The sequence below is a fragment of the Aulonocara stuartgranti genome (genome assembly GCF_965226115.1).
Source record: "Aulonocara stuartgranti genome assembly, chromosome: 1".
In the NCBI taxonomy this organism is placed as follows: domain Eukaryota; kingdom Metazoa; phylum Chordata; class Actinopteri; order Cichliformes; family Cichlidae; genus Aulonocara; species Aulonocara stuartgranti.
In genome coordinates, this window is record NC_138939.1 from 24709776 (window position 1) to 24730905 (window position 21130).

Consider the following 21130-nt stretch of genomic DNA (forward strand, 5'->3'; position numbering starts at 1 on the left):
TTACCACCACTCCCGCCCACTTTACATGAAACAACTATATGTGCTGTATGTGGCCCACGATGTAAAATGAATTTGACATTCCTGTTTGACATTCCTGCAGGGTGCGTACAGTTTTAATGTGTGTCTACTTCACTTTTCACACACTGAGCCTACCTCAGGGAAGCTTTAGACCCGGCCACTGCAAACAAACGTCAAATGGCACGCACAGGCGTGATCTGGAGCGTCTCGTGAAAGCAGAAAGCTGTGTTAGATAAATAATTTTCAATTATCACGTGAGTGTTTTGCTGTGAGGAGCACCTTCATCAACCAGCCGGCCAAAGTATTACCAGAGTCCCTGATAAGTTTAAAGCAGCTGACCCTTGACACAAACACAGCTGAAAATAATACGAATTAGCTAAAATTATTTTTCAATAGCATTTTCAGTTTGATTGTGCTCTCCTCATTTATAACGACAGATCCTTTTGGCTCAACAACATTCATTTGTTGTGTTTTGTTAAAATTAGCGTGTGTTGTTGTTTTGATGTAGACTGAAAGCTTCGGTCAAGTCCAAAACTGTTTTTTCGGGTGTTTAAAAATGATCTTATACTCCACACAAAGGAATGCAAAACAATGTGACAGACATAATAGAAAAGGAAGTAAAGCAAATCGAAATCTAGATTGATGACTATCTGAACGCGGCACTGGCAGCTCAAGAGCAGCTGGGGTACGTTTCCTCTCACTGCCAGCTATGAAAAACAAAGTGCCCACCAAAATGTTAGAAATCAAGTTTCATGGAAAAAAACAAACAAAAAAACAACTTTGTGGCAATTTTTTTTTTTTTTTAAAGAGAGACGTGGCAGTTTTATCTTATTCAGTTTTTACCTTTTATGCCTCTGAGGTTAACAACTACTCATGTAAAGCAGCTGATAAAGCCGGAGGGAAACACTTGAAATGGCTTTTCACTATCAGAAGAAAATGATGATTGACTCTGAGATGTTGTAAATATGGTTATAGGAAGGATTGTGTGTCTGTGTGTTGCAATCACAGACAGGAAAGAGAGAGAGTTAGGCAGATAGGCACTCCCTTTTTATTGATATGCTACTCCACTTCTTCCACCCACAACTCAAGTAAAGGAGGTGAGTAAAGAAGTCTTTGAATTAGATTTTAATTTTAATCCTGCTTTTAGATTTTAATTTTATTTTTTAAAACAACCAACTTCAAAGCGTTTAATCTCCACTGATTCACAGCTACTGATAACTCTGGTGCAGGTTGGTACTGATCTGGTTAGTACGGGCAGCAAACTAAAATTGGAGTCAGTTACAGCACAAATGCTGCTCATTGCTTTTAATACTTAACATGGAAAAAGGAAATTTTTTTGTGATTTGTGAAAGCAGAAATTCGCTTTTGCTTTGAAAAAATGAATCCATACCAGGGAGATAAGTTCACTGATACATGAATGTTTGCATGCAGCAGCAGAATAGCAGACCCCGGGGTTGCCTGAATGTACGTGTAGCAGATTCCTTTCTCGTTAATCACTGCTGTTGCATCTGACGTGCATGCTGTGCTTTCATGTTTTTATTATTCACGCCATGGAAACAAAAAGCAGCACATAAAGTCAAACTGCCTCTTGAGATAAAAGCTGACATTTGCACTAAAACCCACAAAATTGTCAAAGTTAGAGTACAGTGGTTACGATTATTCATCCGATTAGAAAATGCCACCTAAGTGATAGATGATTTTTTTTTAAAAACACCCACCCAGGTGATTCAGACTCGAGCGCTGCACTCACTTTGTTTCATTCGCTATTTTTAAGTAAGGAACGTAACTTTAAGAAACAATGCAAAGCTGAGCAAACGTACAGAAGGAAGTTTGTGGCGTCACCTTGCTGTGTGGTGTGGACATCAGCTTGTCAACATTTTAGGCAACCAGCATATGTGAAATCTGTCTTTCAGTGCAACAGTTGCATATTTTCCTTCTCCATCAGTGATGAAATTGTTTATTGACAAACAGCCGCAGTACTTTCTGTATTTAACTAACGTGCTGCATTACAGCCCAGTTTCGTATCGGCCCGATGGCTGGCATGAATGGGACACAGGTGGAAAACCTATCTAGCTCCAACAGCAGCACCTGGCAGGCAGAGGCTTCAAGAGGAACCCAGATTGTAGTTACGCTGCTTATCTTCTTGGTGAGAAATCTTCTCCTTTTTTTTACTTTCAGTTCATGAATCGTTTCCGATGTAAAATTCACATTCAGTATCAGTTCCACTTACATATATACATGTGGAGTAAATGCTCCATGTATTGCAGCTACAACAGGCAGGGAGCCTGCTCAATGTAAATGACGATTGTCATGCAAAGGCTGAAAAAGCCACCAGAGCTCATTAAATAAGACCAGCTCCATCTTCGTATCGGTTTCACAGAATGAACAGTAGGTTCAGTCTTCACAACAAGCAAATAAATGAATTCCTGCAAAATGTCAAGTTGCTGTTTCCCCGAGCCTAACTGCAACCTGGTTGTCTTGGTACCTCAAGGTGGGCGCGCCTCTGAATGGGCTCGTGGTTTGGGCGCTCGGATTTCGGAGTCATCGTCATGTGGTGCGTAGAGGTAGTAATGAGGAGACACGCGCTGCCAGCAGTTTCCGTGTCTATGTCCTGAACCTTGCCCTGGCCGATCTGGTGCTGATCCTGCGGACCCCTCTCATGTTGGGCTTTCTCATTCACAACTACAGCTGGCCATTTGGGGACACCTTCTGCCGCATCATCATGTTCCTGCGGGTCCTGGGATTGTACGCCTCTGCTTTCCTCCTCTGCGCTGTGGCTCTGGAACGATGCTTGTGCCTGCTGAGGCCGGTGTGGGCTCGACTGCGACGGCCAGCTTGGGCCGTCCCTTTGGCCTGTGGTCTCATATGGCTGATAGCTACCATCTTGTCTAGCCCCTACCTCTACTTCGCTGTCCTGCAGGAGAAATCTGGGAAACACCTTTGCTATGAGAGTGAAGGGCATAATACGACTTTGTTCGTAATCGAAACTTTAGCAGGTTTCATGTTGCCCGTGCTGGTGTTCCTGGGAAGTAACCTGGCTGTTCTGCTCACTATTAGGAGAGCTTCACCTCCAACACCCACCTCCTCCACTCCTTCAATGGCACGCAAGATGATAAGGATGTACCATGTGCTCTTTTTCACAATGCTCCTCTTCCTCACCTGCTGGGTCCCCTATTTTGTTTGTCGATTTGTACAGGCTTTGGCCAAATCTCACTCTCTGTTTCAGTCAGCAAGCTATGGTAAATACATATCTCTGTACCTGGTGTATATCAAGAGCGCCCTGAACCCCGTGCTTTACGTGTTTGCTGCCAGAGGCTTAGGCCGTGCCATCAAAGCTTCTCTGGTCTCCACCATTGACCGACTTTTCAATGATGACTCCTCAGAGTCCATACGAAGGAAGTCACTGAAAAACTCGCAGATGTAACAGGGAGGCCAATAATGTAATAATTTAGCATGTTAACTCTTCATTTCTTCAGCATTTCTTTTAACATGTGCATTTCTCCTTTTGTGGAAATTATTCATCCCCCTTTAAAATGTGAGTTGTGTAAATACAGAAGTAGAAGTGTTTGAGTTATTACAAGTGAATGTACCGCAGTGTCCTCTTTATGAGTGAAAACCACACATAATCTTGTAAATAAAATGATCATTTTTGCTTTAGTTTGACAGTTTTGCAGAGATGTGATCCTATCTGGACCATGTATTTCAAGGATCTGGACTGCTATTGATTTGTTTTGAATGTACACATACTTTTTTATTTTTTATTTTAATAGGCTATTAAAATTTTTGAGAATGGGAATGGAAAAGTTTCATTTACAAAACAAAACAAACAAACAAACAGAAATTACTCCTATGCTTTGCCAAAAAGAGCATATTTGGCTCATGAAAAGGAGATTTGGGTTTGGCTGTTGCTGCCAGCTCCTAACAAGAAGCTGCCTCTGTCTGAACATGCTGATGGCAGGGTTGTTATTCTAGGGGAAAATGAATTCATGAATCATCTTGTTCACTGGTTTATGCAACATGCACAGCAATGAAAAAAACAACATCATTTCGATGCTAACTTCCTGGCTGCAGGGTAAGTTTTATTACATGGAGTTCTTAAAAAGAAAAAACAACCCATACCTTGCATAATCCTTTCAAGAATGCTATTGTTTCCAGCACAGAGCAGATTCTCCAAATTTGTTAAAACCAAAAGTTTTCCAGATTAAACGCATTCCAGTAGCTTTAGTTAGCTGAATGTCTCACTAGGCTTGCAAAACATCAAGCAGCAAGCAGCAGCAAGATTTGGACTTGTTTTTATTCAGCGCACACTAAATCTTCCACTGTAAAAAAAAGTTTAGGCAGCAGGATTTTAATTAATTCACTGTTCAGTTGTGACTTTATTTAATTTTCAGTTGTTTAGCCTAAACTTGCCACAGAAGTTGGATATCAGGCTTTTATGTCCACCAAAAGACAAAAAACATCCACATAACAGAACACATAATTAATAAAAAACAAAGAAAAAAGTAGCTGAAAACAGGAATATGATGCAAACTCAATACCAGCGAAGCATGGTAAGCAGAAATATTCCACAGGGTTGTTATTCTAGGGGAAAATGAATTCATGAATCATCTTGTTCACTGGTTTATGCAACATGCACAGCAATGAAAAAAGACAACCACAAAGACAACCACAAATATGGAAGTAAGAAGTATCAAACCCAATAAATACTGAGCAGCAAATCTCTAAACCTCTTCTTTAATGCTACGTTTCTTCAAAACTCAGTGCACTACTATTCAATACGCAGCCGGGGTGGAAGAGCCGATCGGCGTGTTCACGTGCCCGCGCAAGCAGCACCTGGTCATCCTTGGTTGGCTTCGATTTCTGCAGAATTTGGCCCAGTTTCCGAGCTGTGGCTGCAGAATCGCTGTCTGGTATAAACTTTCTCAGCAGAGCCTGAGGAAAATAGAAAGTGGCAATTTAAATTGATTTTTTTTAAATGATCTGGTCTTCTCCTAGGGAAGAGAGGCAGTAGATCAATCAGCAGTGGGTATACACACATTACCGCAGATACAAGTACAGTTTTTAAGGCTTAGAACCAGAGAAAAGATAACTGTTACAGTCCTATGGTGCCAAAAAGTGGCACAGGTGTAATTTTCAGGTATGAAACTTGCAGGTTGTAGTGACTTCAGATGACCTACACTCAGCATGACCTGTGACATGTGGTTGATTTTTCAACTAATTCCAGGTAAAACGTATGAGTGATATGACTCGTGAAAACAGCTAGAACAAAAACAAGGGTTTATTCTGTAGCTGAGTAGATAACCAAGATAACACAGAACCTAAAAGTCACATTCTCTCTCTCTCTCTCTGCATTTCGTAACATGAATTTCATGTTTTTTCACAGAAGTTGCACCACAGAGAACATGTACAGGCTTTCCTGTTACATGGTAGAGGAAGTGCCTGCTAAGCTATTTAGAAATGCTATTCATAAAAAAAAGAAGGAACAAAATGAACTTCACCTTTAGTGATAAGTAATATTGTGCAATTTGGTTAAATGAAGCACATTTCAGATAGTGTGAAAATGTTGGCTGTGCCTAGCTCTTAAAATAACAACACTCACCTCCAATGTTTCACCTTTCTGAGAAGGAAGACAGGGAAGTTTGAGAACAGCTCGTTCACTTATTCGTAAAATCTGTGAAGACCAGAAACTGTGTGAGTTTGAAGTAAATCATTAAAAACCTTCGAGTCTGTGATTCGATATGGCTCTGGTGTAGCATTCCAGGCAATACTTGATATTTCTCCAGAATAGGTTATGTCAGATTTCACAACAGCCACAAAATAGTCACATTTCAGCCAAACATCACAAAAAATTCACTGTTATGGTGATTCTGTAACAAACGTCTAGACGAACCTGTCTAACGGCCCCATGATGGTGTCGAAACTGCAGTTCACACCACGATTTTCTGGTCACTTCAGCTGTGACATCTACTATTATTAAATGACCCATTTACTGTAATGTATGTCACATTAAAACATAGTTATATAGCATATAATAAAACCTGTAGCAGAACCTCCATAGTCTATTGCAAAAGAAAGGCAAAAAGAAAGAAAGAAGAGAGTAACGTTCAAAAAGGGAAAATTCAGATCAAAGAAATAAATCGACACAAAAGGTTCAGAATTTGAAAAACACACCAGAGGTGGTAATGAACAGTTTATCAGATAAACCTGTTCATCTGCTTGTTAACATAAACAAACTTAAACGTAGCCAGACTGATCTGAGTATTTCAGAAACTGCTGATCGGCTGGGATTTCCCCCGCACAACCATCTCTAAGGTTCACAGAGAATGGTCTGAAAAACAGAAAATAAGCAGCAGTTCTCTGGGTGAAAATGCCATGTTGATGCCAGAGGTCAACGGAGTATGGCCAGAGTGTTTTAAATAACTTGATTGCTATTTTAAGACTGCTTGAAAATGATAATAAAGTCAGCCTGGTTAAATCGCTGGTTACAATCAGGGTATGCAGAAGAATATATCTAAATACACAACACGTCAAACCAAGACCACAACAGGGGCCAACTAAGAAAAAGAAACCAAGGCTACAGTTCACAGTCTCACCAGTTGCCTGGATAGATGAATCAATATCTGCTACAGCATTCAAATGGCAGGGTCAGTAAACAACATGAAGGCATGGAACCATCAGGTTCAGGCTGGTAAGGTTGTAATGGTGTGAAGCATATTTTCTTGGCACATTGTGGACTTCATAGTACCAACTGAGCATCATTTAAACGCTACAGAGACATCGTGTGTGAGAATTGATGCATGTCCATACTTTTATGACCACCATCTTCTGATGGCTGCTTACAGCAGAAGAACGCGAGATGTTGCAAAACGCAAATCTATCAAACTGATTTCTTAAATGTATCAGTGAGTTCACTGTACTCAGATGGCCCCAACAGTCCCCAGATCTCATTCTAATACAGCACCTCTGGGATGTAGTGGAAGATGAGATTCCCAACATGGATGTGCCCTTTGCCATGACAGCTGACTCTCACAGCAGGACCACAAAAATTGCTCAGGAACAACTCCAAGAATATATCAATGAGCCTGAGGCATTGACACTGGCCAATATGGTTAAATGTTCTGTATCAGATAGCACGAGGCACGAAATGACAACATTCACATCTGCTGCGACTCCTCAGTGTTTTGAGGTTGTAGGTGATAACTTTAGTGTGAAGAGGATGATTCAGCCATGAAAAACTCAGACAATGCTGTAATGCTTTAATAGATAAATGCGTGTTTATATTAATAGCATCATTTAAATGCTCATAACAGCTGGTGTAGCAGATTTTCACTAAAATAAAAAGGTCAAATTCACACCTGAATTAAAATCAGGACAGCAGTGATTGGAGAATGTTGCAATAAAGACAAATAAGTATGTGTGCTTGTGTGAAATCATTTGCACCTCTTTAGCTTTCTCCTCTTCCTCCTCTAACTGGTCCCTCAGCTGACTGCATGAGTGCTGCAAAGACTCGGTTTCCTCCTCCAGCCTCTCCAGTGCACGAACCACAGCCCTCAAGTCTTCCTGCAAAGTCAAAAAGAAGCCCTCATGTAAAACCACTGATACCATTCTCTTGTTTTAGGACTGGGTTTTTTTTTTTGTTTTTAGCATGATATGTTATTTTTTTTCTATGACCTGTCACATCTCAGTGAAAAGGCAGAAGTTATGTTCATAGACTTTTAGACAATTTCTCCACCGTGGATTTTAAACCAATTAATTAACACATGATTAAAGTCCAAACTTTCATATTTAATTCAAGAATTATTTTTAGACATATTCCCCATTTTCATAGGCTCGAAATTTCAATTCGACTCACTTTTAACTGTAAGGCACCAAATCACAATAATTTTTTAAAACAGAATAATGAATGCACTGACCACCAAAGAGGTCTAAATGTCCACAGAAAATAGGTACAAATGACAGACATGATGACAGAATTATTTTAATGGTTAAAATCATTGAACCAAGTCAAGAACACTCTGGAGGAGGTAAGCATATAATCGTCAAAACCAACAATCAAGAGACAACTTAATGAGTAATTTGCACCTTGTTGGTCTACAGAAAGGTGAACAAGAACAAGAAAAGCTCAGACTAAATCTTTACACAGATAACACCAAGATGCACTTGTACCAAAACAAATTAAAAACGTAAAAAAAAGTAAGTAAAAATGGGTGCAGAGAGAGGAAAAACAGCTCATGGTCTGATGAATTTGTGGAGAGTGTTGTGTGTTATGGGTCACTAGTACTTAAAGATAATAGGACTGCTGTTAGCAGCAGCACGATGAACTCTTTAGTGTATTCTATTGTATTTTAATTTTGAACATGTTAAAATAGTATACAACCACAAAAGAGAAAAAAGAAGCAAAACAAAAGGAAAATGTAAAACAATTATTATAAATAACTTACATGTTCAAAAAAAAGTAGAAAGAAGCATAAGCTTGTTTAATCCCACCCCATTCCACTATTTAGTAACTAATAGTGTATACATTTGTTACATGTATCTTTATAGCCCCAGTAATAAGTCAAAAGATACAAATTTACAGGTCTATATACATACTTGTGCAACCACACACATATATACACATCCCTATAGTGAAGATAGTCGGGGAGAACACCCCATCGTCTAACTTTACATGCCTATATTCTCTGCTCAGATTGAGCCAGTTGCAGAAAAACGAATCATACAGACCTTCACAGTGCAAATAGAAAACCAGGCCTGCAACGATTCATCGAGTAATTCGCTTATAAAAAGAAGAAATCCTCAACACAAATTCTTTGCTTTGATGCTTCGTTTTAACACGTGGCTCTGTAGCATTCTGATGTGTTAAATGTATCAAATCTGACGATGATATAGGAAGTCTGACAACATAAAACCCACGCACCGTGAAGAGCAAAGAGGCAGAGCCATTACTGAGACAGTAAGCTTAGGTAGAGTGAAAGAAAACGTGTTTCCAACGTTGGTTTGTTGATCGAAGCACCTGATCAACAAACTCCGACCTGAAGAAAAGCAAACTTTGTAGCTGCTCCATCCATCAGTGTTTCTTTTACACGGTGAAAATCAGTAAGCCTCCAGAAGTTGTATTAAAATATGCAGATGAACTCTTAACTTAGCCTAATAACACATTTAAATCATACAGCTTTCTGAAGGCTGATTCAAGCAGTCTTATTTTACATGGAAGCAATGCCTGCAGCAAACATTGGCGTGTCCAAAAGGGGGCATGGGATGCACTAGATCATATTAATTTTAAGGTTTCGTAACATTATCAGATTGAACGTGAAATAGTATAAAATACTGTGTTAATTAAATTGCATTAATCTTTAAAAAAAAGAAACATTGATTTTGAAAGACCTGTGTTTTTCCTCTTTTGAATATTTGTTATTCCTCATTAGACAAAATTATTTCTTATCCAATTACCGTATTTCCCGGACTACAAAGCGCACCTGAATATTAGCCGCACAAGCTAAAATCAGGGGAAAATCCTGTTTTGTACATACATTAGCCGCACCTGACTAAAAGCCGCAGGTGTTTCAATGTTGACTTATCATATGTAAGAGAATATGCACAAAGGGAATTGTCAGGAAAGAGATGGCTGTTTGGAGACACACCCCTTTTATTAATATTTTGAAAAACAAGTTATGGGTACATATTTGCACATGTAGTACATAACAGTAACCTACAGCACACCAGAAAAATAGATTCGGCCTACCTTTTAGGCTCAGGTGCAGTGACACGGCTTTAACAAGAAGAAAAGTCAGTCATTCACCATCTTTCTCTTCTTCCTGCGCTCTAAAACCACCAAAGTCCTCTCCTCCAATGTCGGAAACGAACAGGCTCAGGATGGCTTCGTCATCCACTCTCCGCTTCTCTCCTTCGTTGTCACTTTCAAAACCAAAGAAATCCTCGTTGTCAGTGTCAGAGTCGAACACCCTCAGAAGGGCCGTGGCGGTGTCCTCCTCTCCATCATGCAGCAGTCCAGCCCTTCAAAATCCGTTGGTGATCGTGGATGTTTTCGCACTTTTCCACGCTGTCAGAATCCACCGGTGGAGTTGGGCATAACTTGCTTTTCGCAAGTTTATCGCCGCTCGTCATCCACGCCTCCCGCTGAATGCGTAGCGCTACTTTGAAGTTTGTTTTTCGCGCTACTTCGTACGGCACTACGTTGCCTGGCGGACGGACATGTGACTAACATACCACTCTTGAACACCGATCCTTCCGCCAGGCAACGTAGTGCCGTACAACAGCGGAACAAACAAAACAAATCGTCTTACGATATCACAAAAATCATGGAAAATCCATAGAAAAGCCGCACCTGACTAAAAGCCGCAGGGTTCAAAGCTTGTGCAAAAAGTAGCGGCTTATAGCCCGACAATTACGGTACTCGATTAAATCAGTGGAATTATCAATAGATTGCTAAAATTAATGACAGCTGCAGCCCTAATGGATAATAAACCAAAGCATACTGCAAAAACAACCCAACAGTTTCTCAAGCTAAAGAAAATAGATTCTTCAATAGATAAATGAACACAGTAGAGCATGCTTTCAATTACTGAACACAAAAACTGGCAGAGCATCTTAAAGGAGGAAACACAACATCTGGTGCAGTCCATTAGTTCTACACTTCAGACCCTCATTGACTGCAAAGGTTTTTCGTCCATGTAAATAATAGATCATTATATTACTAAAAATAAAATATTAAAAAAAACATCATATTATTTTTGAGCTTCTGAAAAAATAAAAATGGCTACAATTCATAAACAGTTAAAACAATGAATTAAAGCTAAAAGTCTGCACTTCAGTCTTGATTGGCTGATTTAAAATTCGCTGGGGTGTTGTACTGTGGCAAAATTTTTTAAAAAAAATCGATGTGTCCCAGTTTACAAACATATTGACCTAATTGTATCATTCAGTTTTATTGTGAGCAGTTAAATTCCTGTTTTGTTTTTTAACCCCATCCTTCGTCTGTTCTCACGTACAGAGAGCTGAGTAGGTGTTACTTCAGAGCAGAGAAACCACAGCACACAAAATGAAACAGACTTTATCTCAATGGTGTCAAAGACCACAGTCTAACCATAAGGTAGGCAGTGCAAATCATTTTTCTCATACCTGCTGAACAAACAGAATATCAACTTGCAGAAATGTGAAAACCTCTCTATATCAGTAGGTTTTTGCACAGATGTATCAAGTTCATGGCCACATAAATTTTCCACCAAGAGACAGTTTAGCTTCCAATCAAATCCTCCAAAGCAATCGAATCATTTTTTATGTTTTTCACCTTCAAGATGCTCAGATTCTTCTCTCCAACCACTGACTTCTTAGTCTCGTCCTGGTGATGCCTGGATGAGTGCTCCAAATATTTTTGTTTCTGCACTGGAACTTTGAGTTGTGCACACTGAGCCAGGAACCTAAAATGGGTCGGAAAACACATCAGGAAAAGGCAACACAAACTGCAGTTTAAAAAAAATTCTCAAATGATGATGTCTGAATTGATAAAAGAATAAAACAGAGGATTATAAATGAATAATTTAATGAGGGTTCATCCACTTTCACTCAATCCTTATCATTGTGATGCACACCCACACAGAGCAGGGCCCTGCTTTGTGTGAAACAAACACTGAGCTGATGAACTCTGAGTTTCTGGTTCCAGAAAGGCCGATCGGTTACAACACAACAACTGATTCATCAGTGATCACTGCGTTGTGTCTAAATATGCAGACCAGTTTTATTAAATAGAGATTGCTGCAGTAACATATGCCAACTGTTTCAGTGCATGGGGACAGGCTAACAACCTAATAGCTGTCTTATCTTAAACTGCACTAAAGTCACCATCTAAGCTTGTCGTGCTTTTTGTTTATTTGTTTGAATGTTTTGTGGTGCTTGTTCTCATTCTTGCTGAACACTGGTGTCGCTCCTTTTCCTGTTTAGCCCAGATTTTAACCATTATTCACTATCTGACCTACATGCAGTTGTTTTTTTGGGGGTTTTTTTGTTTGTTTGTTTGGTTTTTGTTTTTTGGGGGGAGGGGGGCACATCCACATAGGTTGCATCTGGGGTTTTTTTCCTCTCTCAAAGGCAAATATTTGTCCTTCACAGTTTTCCTACTTCTTCATACATTCCCTCACTGTCCTTACAGGTATGTGACAACTTCTTTGAGTCCCTGAATTGAAGCTATGATTATTGTTTCTTATATTGAGAACATGAATGCTGCAAAATAGTAGATGGAAGTGCACAGGTAGAATCGAGCTGTGTTGATGAGACATGTAGTGACTTTTCTAGGGGCATCCACATCAGGTTACAGTGCAGGATATGTTTTAGGGTATCAGAGGAGTTTGCGGTTATGACTGTTTATTTATCACAAAGGTATAAACTGGGTGTAAGCAAATACCTGCGGACACAAACACAGTACCATAAGTCCTGAATTACTATCCAGAGTCACAGTGTTACACCCAATTTTTTGTTTCAGGGAGCAATCTAGTCTATAACCTATAACCTAAGGGTTAACCGAAGTCATACTTTTCATTAGACCTGCTTTCTGGAACAAAGCCTGGAGCAAAGCCACAATCTGAACATCATCAAGGTAATTATGTGGGATGTAATGAAAGGGTGTGAGCCATGCCACACCTTTAGCCACTCTTCTGGTCTTAACAAAGCACCGCAAGGCTTCTAATGTGCTAACTGATGGGGTTCAAACATACGCAAACATCACACAAGGCGTGTGACGTTCGTGTGATGTGACAGGCGTTCAAGTTTAAGTGCCGCTTTCAAGTGCCGCATGTTCCTAAAACCAACCTACACAAACTTAATTTCATGTGTGACTTAAATTTAACGTAAAAAGATATCCAACTGCATGTAGGTCAGATAGTGAATAATGGTTAATTGCCGTTAATTGCTAAGATATTAGAAAAGGTTGTGGTTATTATGTTTTAGACAAACATAATATTTTTGACAACTTTCAGTCTGTCTTTCGTAGAGCTCATTCTACTGAAACAGCCCTTCTTAGAGTTTCTAGTGACATTCTGATGCAAAACGATACATTACATTTTGCATGAAAGGCTGAAATACTGGGTTGGTGTATCTGGGTCTGCCTTAGAGTGGTTCTCCTCGTTTCTCTATGAACGATACTTTTCTGTGGCGGTCTCTAAGTACAGGTCATCTTCCACGTCCCTGTCCTATGGTGTGCCACAAGGTTCTGTCCTGGGACCCTTATTGTTTTTAATATATCTACTTCCTCTCCAGCATATTTTGAGCCCCTTTGAGGACATTTGCTAGCACTGTGTGGGGATGAATAGAAAAGTATTTTATCAGCATAATATAATCTGCAGTATAATCATTGTTTTAACAATGTAACAGATAGCTTTAAGATGGCCTTAAGATGTTTATGATGATGTTAACTTTGTATTTCAGGTGCAGTTATAATTATTTTATACATATTGCATATCTGTGCTTATTTGAGTTGATGTTCAGGTTCATTAATGGTTTTGAGCTTCATCTAGTGAGAGTGTCTAGGTGATATATGCTGAGGGAAAACTAGAACATAGAAGGAATTGCAATACATGCTTACAAAACACTTATATCAGGTCATTTTATATTAAGGTTTTAGTAGAGGTTCTTGGTTAAAACATTTATTTAGTAGAAGACATACACATAGTCTCAGTGAGCTTCTGGTCTGGTGGAGGGTCGGAAGTGCGATAGGCGAATGGAGAAAGAGCATTTGAGGACGAGACACAGACAGTAGGAGGTGAAGAGGTGACACAAAGAGCATGTGAGGTCAACACATACACATACATTAGTTAGACTTATTTAGAGGAGAGATTAGTTATCTCTCGACAAGAAAGAGGAACAATTCACTTTGAGACAAAGAACGGAAAGTACCAGCCATGAAAATAGAAGATGATTTTCTAGGTGAAAAGTTATTCTGGTGTTGATCTGATCTATGTATAAAATGTACCGGTGACGCATGAAGGGGCGTCAGTAAATAAACCCTGATGTTATAAAATAATTGTTTGTGCTTTAGTAAGTCGAAGATCAATTGCTGTTTCCAGGGATCTTCCCACGTGTGAATTAAAATCTTCGTTTGACTTCACCCGGCCGGACCAGTGTGGTTATTTTTCGATCACCTCTTGTACCCTTTCTCAATTTTTGAATCTTAACATTTGGGGGCTTCGTCCGGTGGTTGAGTAAGGGAGAAAAGTGGAGGTGTGAGCGGTGGTCCGAGGTGGTCAGACGGGCAGACTTGGCCAGTGGTCAAAAGTGAGTGGACGCACGCCGGCGCATCATATTTAAAAAGGTAAGGCACTACCTAGGGCTGCTCAATTAATCGAATTTTAATCACGATTACGATCTGGGCTTTCAACGATCATTAAAAATGACTGAGCCGATTATTAGCCCCTCCCTCATTTATCCGCGACACCTTAAAGGCCGGTCCGTGAAAATATTGTCGGGCATAAACCGGTCCTTGGCGCAAAAAAGGTTGGAGACGCTGATTAAGAGGACCCGAGGGAAGCTCGGAAAGCTAAGCAGAAGTTATTTGGAGAGTGACTGCTGTTGGTTGAAAAGAGAGTTTTAAAAAAAAAAAACTTCAGTGGTGTTGCACACTATTTTATATTATTTTTTTAAAGTCATTGTTAACCCTTTAAAGCCAGTCAGAGCAGCATGCTCCGTTTTGTGTAACTATTTTTTAAATCCCTGTAGAACCTGAACCGAGTAAGCTAGCGCAATAATTTGTTTTGCATATGAAACCAGAGGAGTTGTACTTACATCTTATGCCATCAGCTTGTCCTCGGTCACGGTTTCCTTTCACATAAAGCTTTGCAAAAATTGCATAAAAAGGCTTGCAGGAACAAAAACATAATATTCCAGAAACACGCTTTGCCGATCCGATCAGCTGTTCGTAACACTTCCCACAGTGAAACAGACGTCAGCACGAACTATCACATGTCCGCCATTTCCTGGCCGAAACCGGAAGTGATGTCATTTTCGCGGAAATTGTAGTTTTTTACTTGTAGGCCTTAAACCTATACTGGTCATGTTTGACTTTTCTGTGTCGTTTCTGGGATGCTTAGAACTCGAATTGCACTGCTGGAAATAGTTTATTTTGATGCACCTGCTGTTTTCTTTGCAAATTTGCATCATAGGATTGTTTTTTCGTTTTTCCTGCAGTATATAAAAATTGGTGTATCTCCAAAATAAAACTATGAAGACACTCAAAATAAATTTCCTGTTGTTGTAAACTATTTTTTGCAACTTTTTTGTATTTAAAGCTTTGAGGGATAAACCTCTTAAATTTCTCCAAGTAGAAATATATGTAAAAAATACAAAAAACGATTTTCAATTTTTTTGTAGTTTATTGCACTTTTTTTGCAATTAATGTAGTTACTATGGACTTAATGCATACATATTATTAAAATATGGGCTATAACAGTTGTATAGCAACTTGAAATGCTCCCACAAATGGCACTACAACATGTAAAAAAATAATATAAGCTCTGGCGGACTTGGTTCTATAGTAGGTCTTAAAGGGTTAAATAAATATCGTCAAATAATCGAGATCTCAATTTCAGTGAAAATAATCGTGATTATCATTTTTGCCATAATCGAGCAGCCCTAGCACTACCTGTTGAATTATTTCCAAAGTGTGTCAAATTGGGCTGTGAAAATTAAAAGTCCGCTCACTGAAATTACTGGTGGATGTCTGTTTTGATAAGAATCTGAGGATTTAAAGCAGTTGGACTGCTGGTAATGATTGAATGCGGTTGGACCGCTAAAAGGATTTAATACGGGTGGACCGTTTAGTATGTTAGGGAATTTGCTTATTTTTTGGTTATAAGGTTGAATCTTAACAACTGCTACGCAGATGACATCCAGTTATATATTTCTTTTAAACCTGAAGATGTTTCTAGGCTGCAGATTCTAAATGAGTGCTTAGAATCCATCAAAAGTTGGATGGCTGACAACTTCCTCTAACTTAATGAAGAAAAGACTGAAGTCCTTGTATGTGACAGACATGTACCGTACCAAACATAATGAATGCTCTTGGTCCTCTTTCAACATTTGTGAAATCGTCTATCAGGAACCTAGGGGTAACCTTTGATTCTGCTCTTACTCTGGATGTTCACGTCAAATCTCTGGTTCGGTCCTGCTTCTATCATTTAAGAAACATTTCTAAATTGGGCCCTTTAATATCTCATACTGACCTGGAGATTGTTATTGATGCATTCACTTCATCGCGATTGGTCTACTGTAATTCACTGTTTACATGTCTAAACAAAAACTTCCTGGAACGTCTGCAGATTGTCCAAAATGCTGCAGCAAGGCTTCTGACAAAAACATCTAAGTACTCTCATGTAACACCATTGCTTATACAGCTGCACTGGCTCCCCGTTGAATTCAGAGTCCATTTTAAGATATTGGTTCTGACCTTTAAAGCTCTTCAAGGACAAGCACCAGCCTACATCATTGAACTTTTACAGCCCTATGTCCCTAGTAGGTCTCTGAGGTCTTGTGATCAGAGCCTACTTGTTATTCAGCATACAAGGCTGAGACTGTGGAACTCTCTTCCTCAGAACTTAAGATCTGCGGACTCAGTGGTCACTTTTAAAAAAACAACTAAAAACACATCTTGTTGCATTTTGCTAACTTTTGTCTGTTTTTGTTTTATACTTTGTGAAGCACTTTGTGATCTTTTTATCTAGAAATGTGCTATATAAATAAGAATTTTACTTACTTATGTTGTTTATTTATACATACTTTAACTGTAATTTCAGACTTAATGCTTACATGGTTTTCATTTTTTTCAGATGCTCCTGGCTTTCCTTCTTCTCTGTCCGCTTCACAGCAAGAGCTGCTCTGTGAACAGGGGGGGAACAAAGTGTCCTTACAAGGTAATTTTTCTTGCTAATATTGCACAATGTCAACAGGAAAACCTCAGCTTGAAATATATTTCAGGTTATGGTTAAAAATAAGAGCATTCTACTTCTGATGTGAGACTCACAGTACTGATAAGTCCATTATGTTCTCCAGAGCAGTGATGGAGGACCTGGACATCAGCGCCCTGTTGTCCTGCACTTTAGCTCTTTTAGGGTTAGGAGATGATCCTCTTTCAGCTTTAAAGACAAGAGCCGCATTAGAAAATACAAACAAATACGAACTTCACAGTTTGCTGTGGAATGAGAGGTATAAGAGGTTCCTAACCTTTCGTCTGTGATGGTTTTGGATGGATGATCTTGGCTTGGTCCTAAAGTAAATGAAGGGTTGGAGGTAACAAGTCAGCCTGAGCTGCTACAGATAACAACGACGACGACGACGACAGCTGGAGTGTACTTACTCACCCGACTCGATGTTTCTGCTTTTTCCTTGTTTTTCCTGTTGGGTGTTTTTGATGGGGCCCGGTCAGAACCTCGTGTGGGTTTCATGTTTGCTCGTGAAAACGTCGAACTAAACCAAAACGTTAACCTAATGTAGCTGAAACAACATGACAACGTCTGACTCCCAAAAGCGTCTTAAGTAACGAGCACGAGTTTTCTTTGAGAAACAATTAAGCCTTAATTATAAAAGGCATAAAACAAATCATAAATAGTTAAAAGACAATATAATTATTTGAAATCTAAAAATTCGCGTTATTGACGTCCTGCTTTTTCGCGCTGCTGTTTTCAAACTCCACAGCTCGCATGCGCATAAGCATTGATGGTTTAACCCGGAAAGTCGCTTGTCAGGCAGCTGTTCAAGACAATAACGATGTTGCCGTCGTCCAAAGACCGAAATAAGGGACGGGGATAAGTCTGACTAAATTATTTACTTACTGGCACATCGATAAGGTTAATTACCTTCCGTAAAAATTTAAAACAAACCCCTATGTGAGCAAAACCTGGACCAAATCGCTACCTGTGAACGCCAACTCGGGGCTAAATTAACCCTACATCCGCCATTTTGGGGAAAAGGCAGCCACCCAACGTTTGTCTAAATTTTTTTTTTTTTAACAATTGAAACAATACAGTCACAAACAACATAACACATTATAGTGCAAATGAACTCTCGTGGAGGATTTAAAAAAAAAGAACACAGTAAATACAACAAAACTAACAGCAAGGATATGGGGGGAGGGGCTAGACAAAAAATGCACACTATTAACGGGGAAGAATTAAAAAAGAGCACAGGTTGATACACAATAGAGGTAATAATCAAAACAGTAGCAAATGGGAAATGTCATCATAGATTGCGGCAAATCTGCTTGACTTCAGTTTTTTAAGTGACATGAAATAATGTTTAAAGTCATTGATGAACCATGTAAAGGATGGTTTTCTATTCCTCCATTTACAACAATGTATATGGTATTTACCTAACAGGATGACAATGTTAATCACAGTAGAGACAGATGGATGTTGTTTAGCCATATAGAAAATAATATCAGAAATATTAAACTGGGGAATATCGTTGATCTTGAGGGATAACCAGCTGTGTAGTTCTAACCAAAAGGCAGCTGACACAGGACATGAGAAAAACAAATGGTGTAATGTTTCACAGGCTGAATCACAAAATGCACACTGTTTAACCTCAAATTTAAACCTCCTCTTTAAAAATTCAGACACAGGATATATATTATTAATTATCTTGAAATGAGTTTCTTTTACTTTTGGGGAGACAGGCCACTGAATGAATTTTGAGAACGACTTTTCCAGGAGTGACTGGTCCCCACGAAGGGCCTGCAAATATCTACCTGAGTTAAACCCCTGGAAAAGAATAGATTTGAAATTCACACTGATAAATTTATTGTTACATTTACTATCATTTAGGATGCAGTTACCAATTTTTAGGTTTGGCAGCGCTGGATTGACCTCAGAGTGTAGCATTGTGTTGCGTATCAGCTGCCTTAGGGCCAAAGGGATAGCACAGCAAACTTTTCTGTATTCTTTTAATGGACAATTAAAGTCGTGTCTCTTTGAGAAAGACACGTAATCCAATAGAGCACCACTCAAATCCAGCAAGTCAGTTACAAACAAGATACCACTCTCAAACCAGTTCCTGATAAATAATGTCTTTTTGTTAGCAGTTATCACTCTATTGTTCCATAGGGTCGACATGTGAGGAGAAAAGTTGTGTGTAAACATCATTTTCCAAAAATGAAGAATCTGTTTGTGAAAATTAGAGAGTGTAACAGGTATTTTACTAGTCTCAAAGTCACATTTTAATAGAAAATCAATTCCTCCTAGTTCCTTAAATAAAGATCTGGGTATGAAACCACATGGAATCAGACTGAGATAAGCAAGCTCTGAGCCAGTTGATCTTAAAAGTTCCGATCATTGATTCAAAGTCTAAGGCTCTGACACCACCCTTCTCATAGTCTTTAACCAACTGTGATCTCTTAATATAGTGGGTTTTGTTTTTCCATAGGAATTGAAAAATAATTGAGCTGGCTTTCCTAATATTTTGGGGAGAAATATAAAGAGAATGACTTGGGTAAATTAATTTAGAGATACCTTCAGCTTTGGAAAGGATGACTCTGCCAAATATAGTGATATCCCTGGTCAACCAACGACTAAGGGATTTCTTCATGTCGACGATACGATTGCAGATGTTGTTGTCTTCTCTTCGGGACATATTTTTAGAAATCACTATACCTAAATATTTAACTTCCAATTCAACTCTTATAGAAGTGTATCCACATCCAATGTCCCATTAAGGCCTCTAAGACTTTCCAGAAACACAGTGCCATTCTCCGTTGAAAAGGTTGAATTGTAAAGGTTACTGTAAAAATGAAGTATTTCCACGTTTATTTTGTCAAGCACTGTTTGTCTAAATACACTCCTCCTCAACCAGTGTTGCCAACTTAGCGACTTTGTCGCGGGTTTTCAGACCCCCTTAGCGACTTTTTTTCTAAAAAGTGACTAGCGACAAATTTGGCGACTTTTCCTGGTGTTATTGGAAACTTATTTATGACGACTTTTTGACGTGAAAGGGCGTGTTGCTCTTACTCTCAACAAGCAGCGATGCTGCCGTGGGCACCTCACCCGTGCTAAAGCGCAAACGGGCGGAGGATAGTCCTCCCCCAGCTGCAGGAGATGTTCACACCTATGCGTCCAAACTGCAAATGAACCGTGCATGAGCGAAGCCGCTGCTCCGCACTGACTGTAACGCAGTCAGTTCTTCTTTTACTGTTATGCTGTTTTGTGGATCACAAGGTTTAAAACTACTTATAAACACACACACATAAAGTAACTCCACCAGAGTGCCTATTTCGGGTCACGTTTGCCAGTCGAAGCCCGGATAAAGGAGCAGGGTTGGAATTGTGACATTAAACAACAATAATTGCTAAAAGAAATTTAATTTGTAGTTCTAGATAAATTCTAAATGTATTTAGGACGTTTTTTTGCTCACTTTATGTCTCTTCCACGAAGTTATTTCTCTTTCCAACAGCGTAGGTCACAATTACATTAGCATAACCAATTATGCAAATTAGGTGATGACGTCATTTAGCGACTTCTAGCGACTTTTAGGAAAGCCAATAGCGATTTTCCTTACTGAGGAGTTGGCAACACTGTCCTCAACCCTACCTCTCCAAATAGTCAGTCTGAGCTTTCCCTTATTGCTAATGTTGTCCATTCTCGTCACTCCCAGTGAAAATAAGATTTTCAGCTCTGCCACGGTCTCCAGCCTCAGAACTAATAGTAAGAAAGTGCCTTGACGGTGGTTTCGCCATAATAACTATTAATGAGTAATTAATGAGTGAGCAAGTGAATGTCTGAAGGGCACAGTGTTGGAGGGGGAGCATGAACATTGTGTGCTTTTGAAGACAGGAAGAAACAGAGCTCCTGAAGCTGGAGGAAACCCATAAAAGCAGGGAGAATATTTTCAAATTCCACAGAGACGGGAACAAAGGACTCTTGCTGTGAGGGATCAATGCTAACCACTGAGCTGAGAAGCCACAAGTCAGAGATTTCATGTTCCCCACTTCAAAGTGTTGCTAATCACTTTAAGAAGACTGTAAATATTGGAGCAACCGACGCACACCATGTGGTGTAATCTGTACACTCAAATCTATATTTTCATGTAAATGTTTAACCTTTACATCTTATTTCCCCCTATT

At 39.3% G+C, this 21130-nt stretch overlaps 2 protein-coding genes across 5 annotated transcripts; one reads left to right on the forward strand and one right to left on the reverse strand.

Moving 5' to 3' along the window:
- Positions 1-1015: 1015 nt before the first annotated feature.
- LOC309710313 (C5a anaphylatoxin chemotactic receptor 1) lies at positions 1016-3814 on the forward strand. The gene is made up of 3 exons (XM_082539657.1): positions 1016-1115; positions 2031-2164; positions 2510-3814. Exons 2-3 carry the CDS (start codon positions 2051-2053, stop codon positions 3440-3442), a joined length of 1047 nt encoding a protein of 348 aa, XP_082395783.1. The 5' UTR covers positions 1016-1115; positions 2031-2050; the 3' UTR covers positions 3443-3814.
- On the reverse strand, positions 3763-20361 carry cenpq (centromere protein Q). 4 transcript variants are annotated; one of them, XM_082539671.1, is made up of 9 exons: positions 20019-20361; positions 17379-17511; positions 17242-17284; positions 17042-17153; positions 16828-16896; positions 11327-11456; positions 7459-7578; positions 5618-5689; positions 3763-4950 (listed from the first exon to the last, which is right to left on the reverse strand). In XM_082539671.1, exons 2-9 carry the CDS (start codon positions 17460-17462, stop codon positions 4759-4761), a joined length of 822 nt encoding a protein of 273 aa, XP_082395797.1. In that variant the 5' UTR covers positions 17463-17511; positions 20019-20361; the 3' UTR covers positions 3763-4758. The 4 variants fall into 4 exon arrangements, with proteins under 4 accessions (XP_082395797.1, XP_082395798.1, XP_082395799.1 ...); XM_082539672.1 differs by lacking the exon at positions 20019-20361 and adding an exon at positions 19524-19950; XM_082539673.1 differs by lacking the exon at positions 20019-20361 and adding an exon at positions 17874-17901.
- Between the last annotated feature and the right edge of the window lie 769 nt (positions 20362-21130).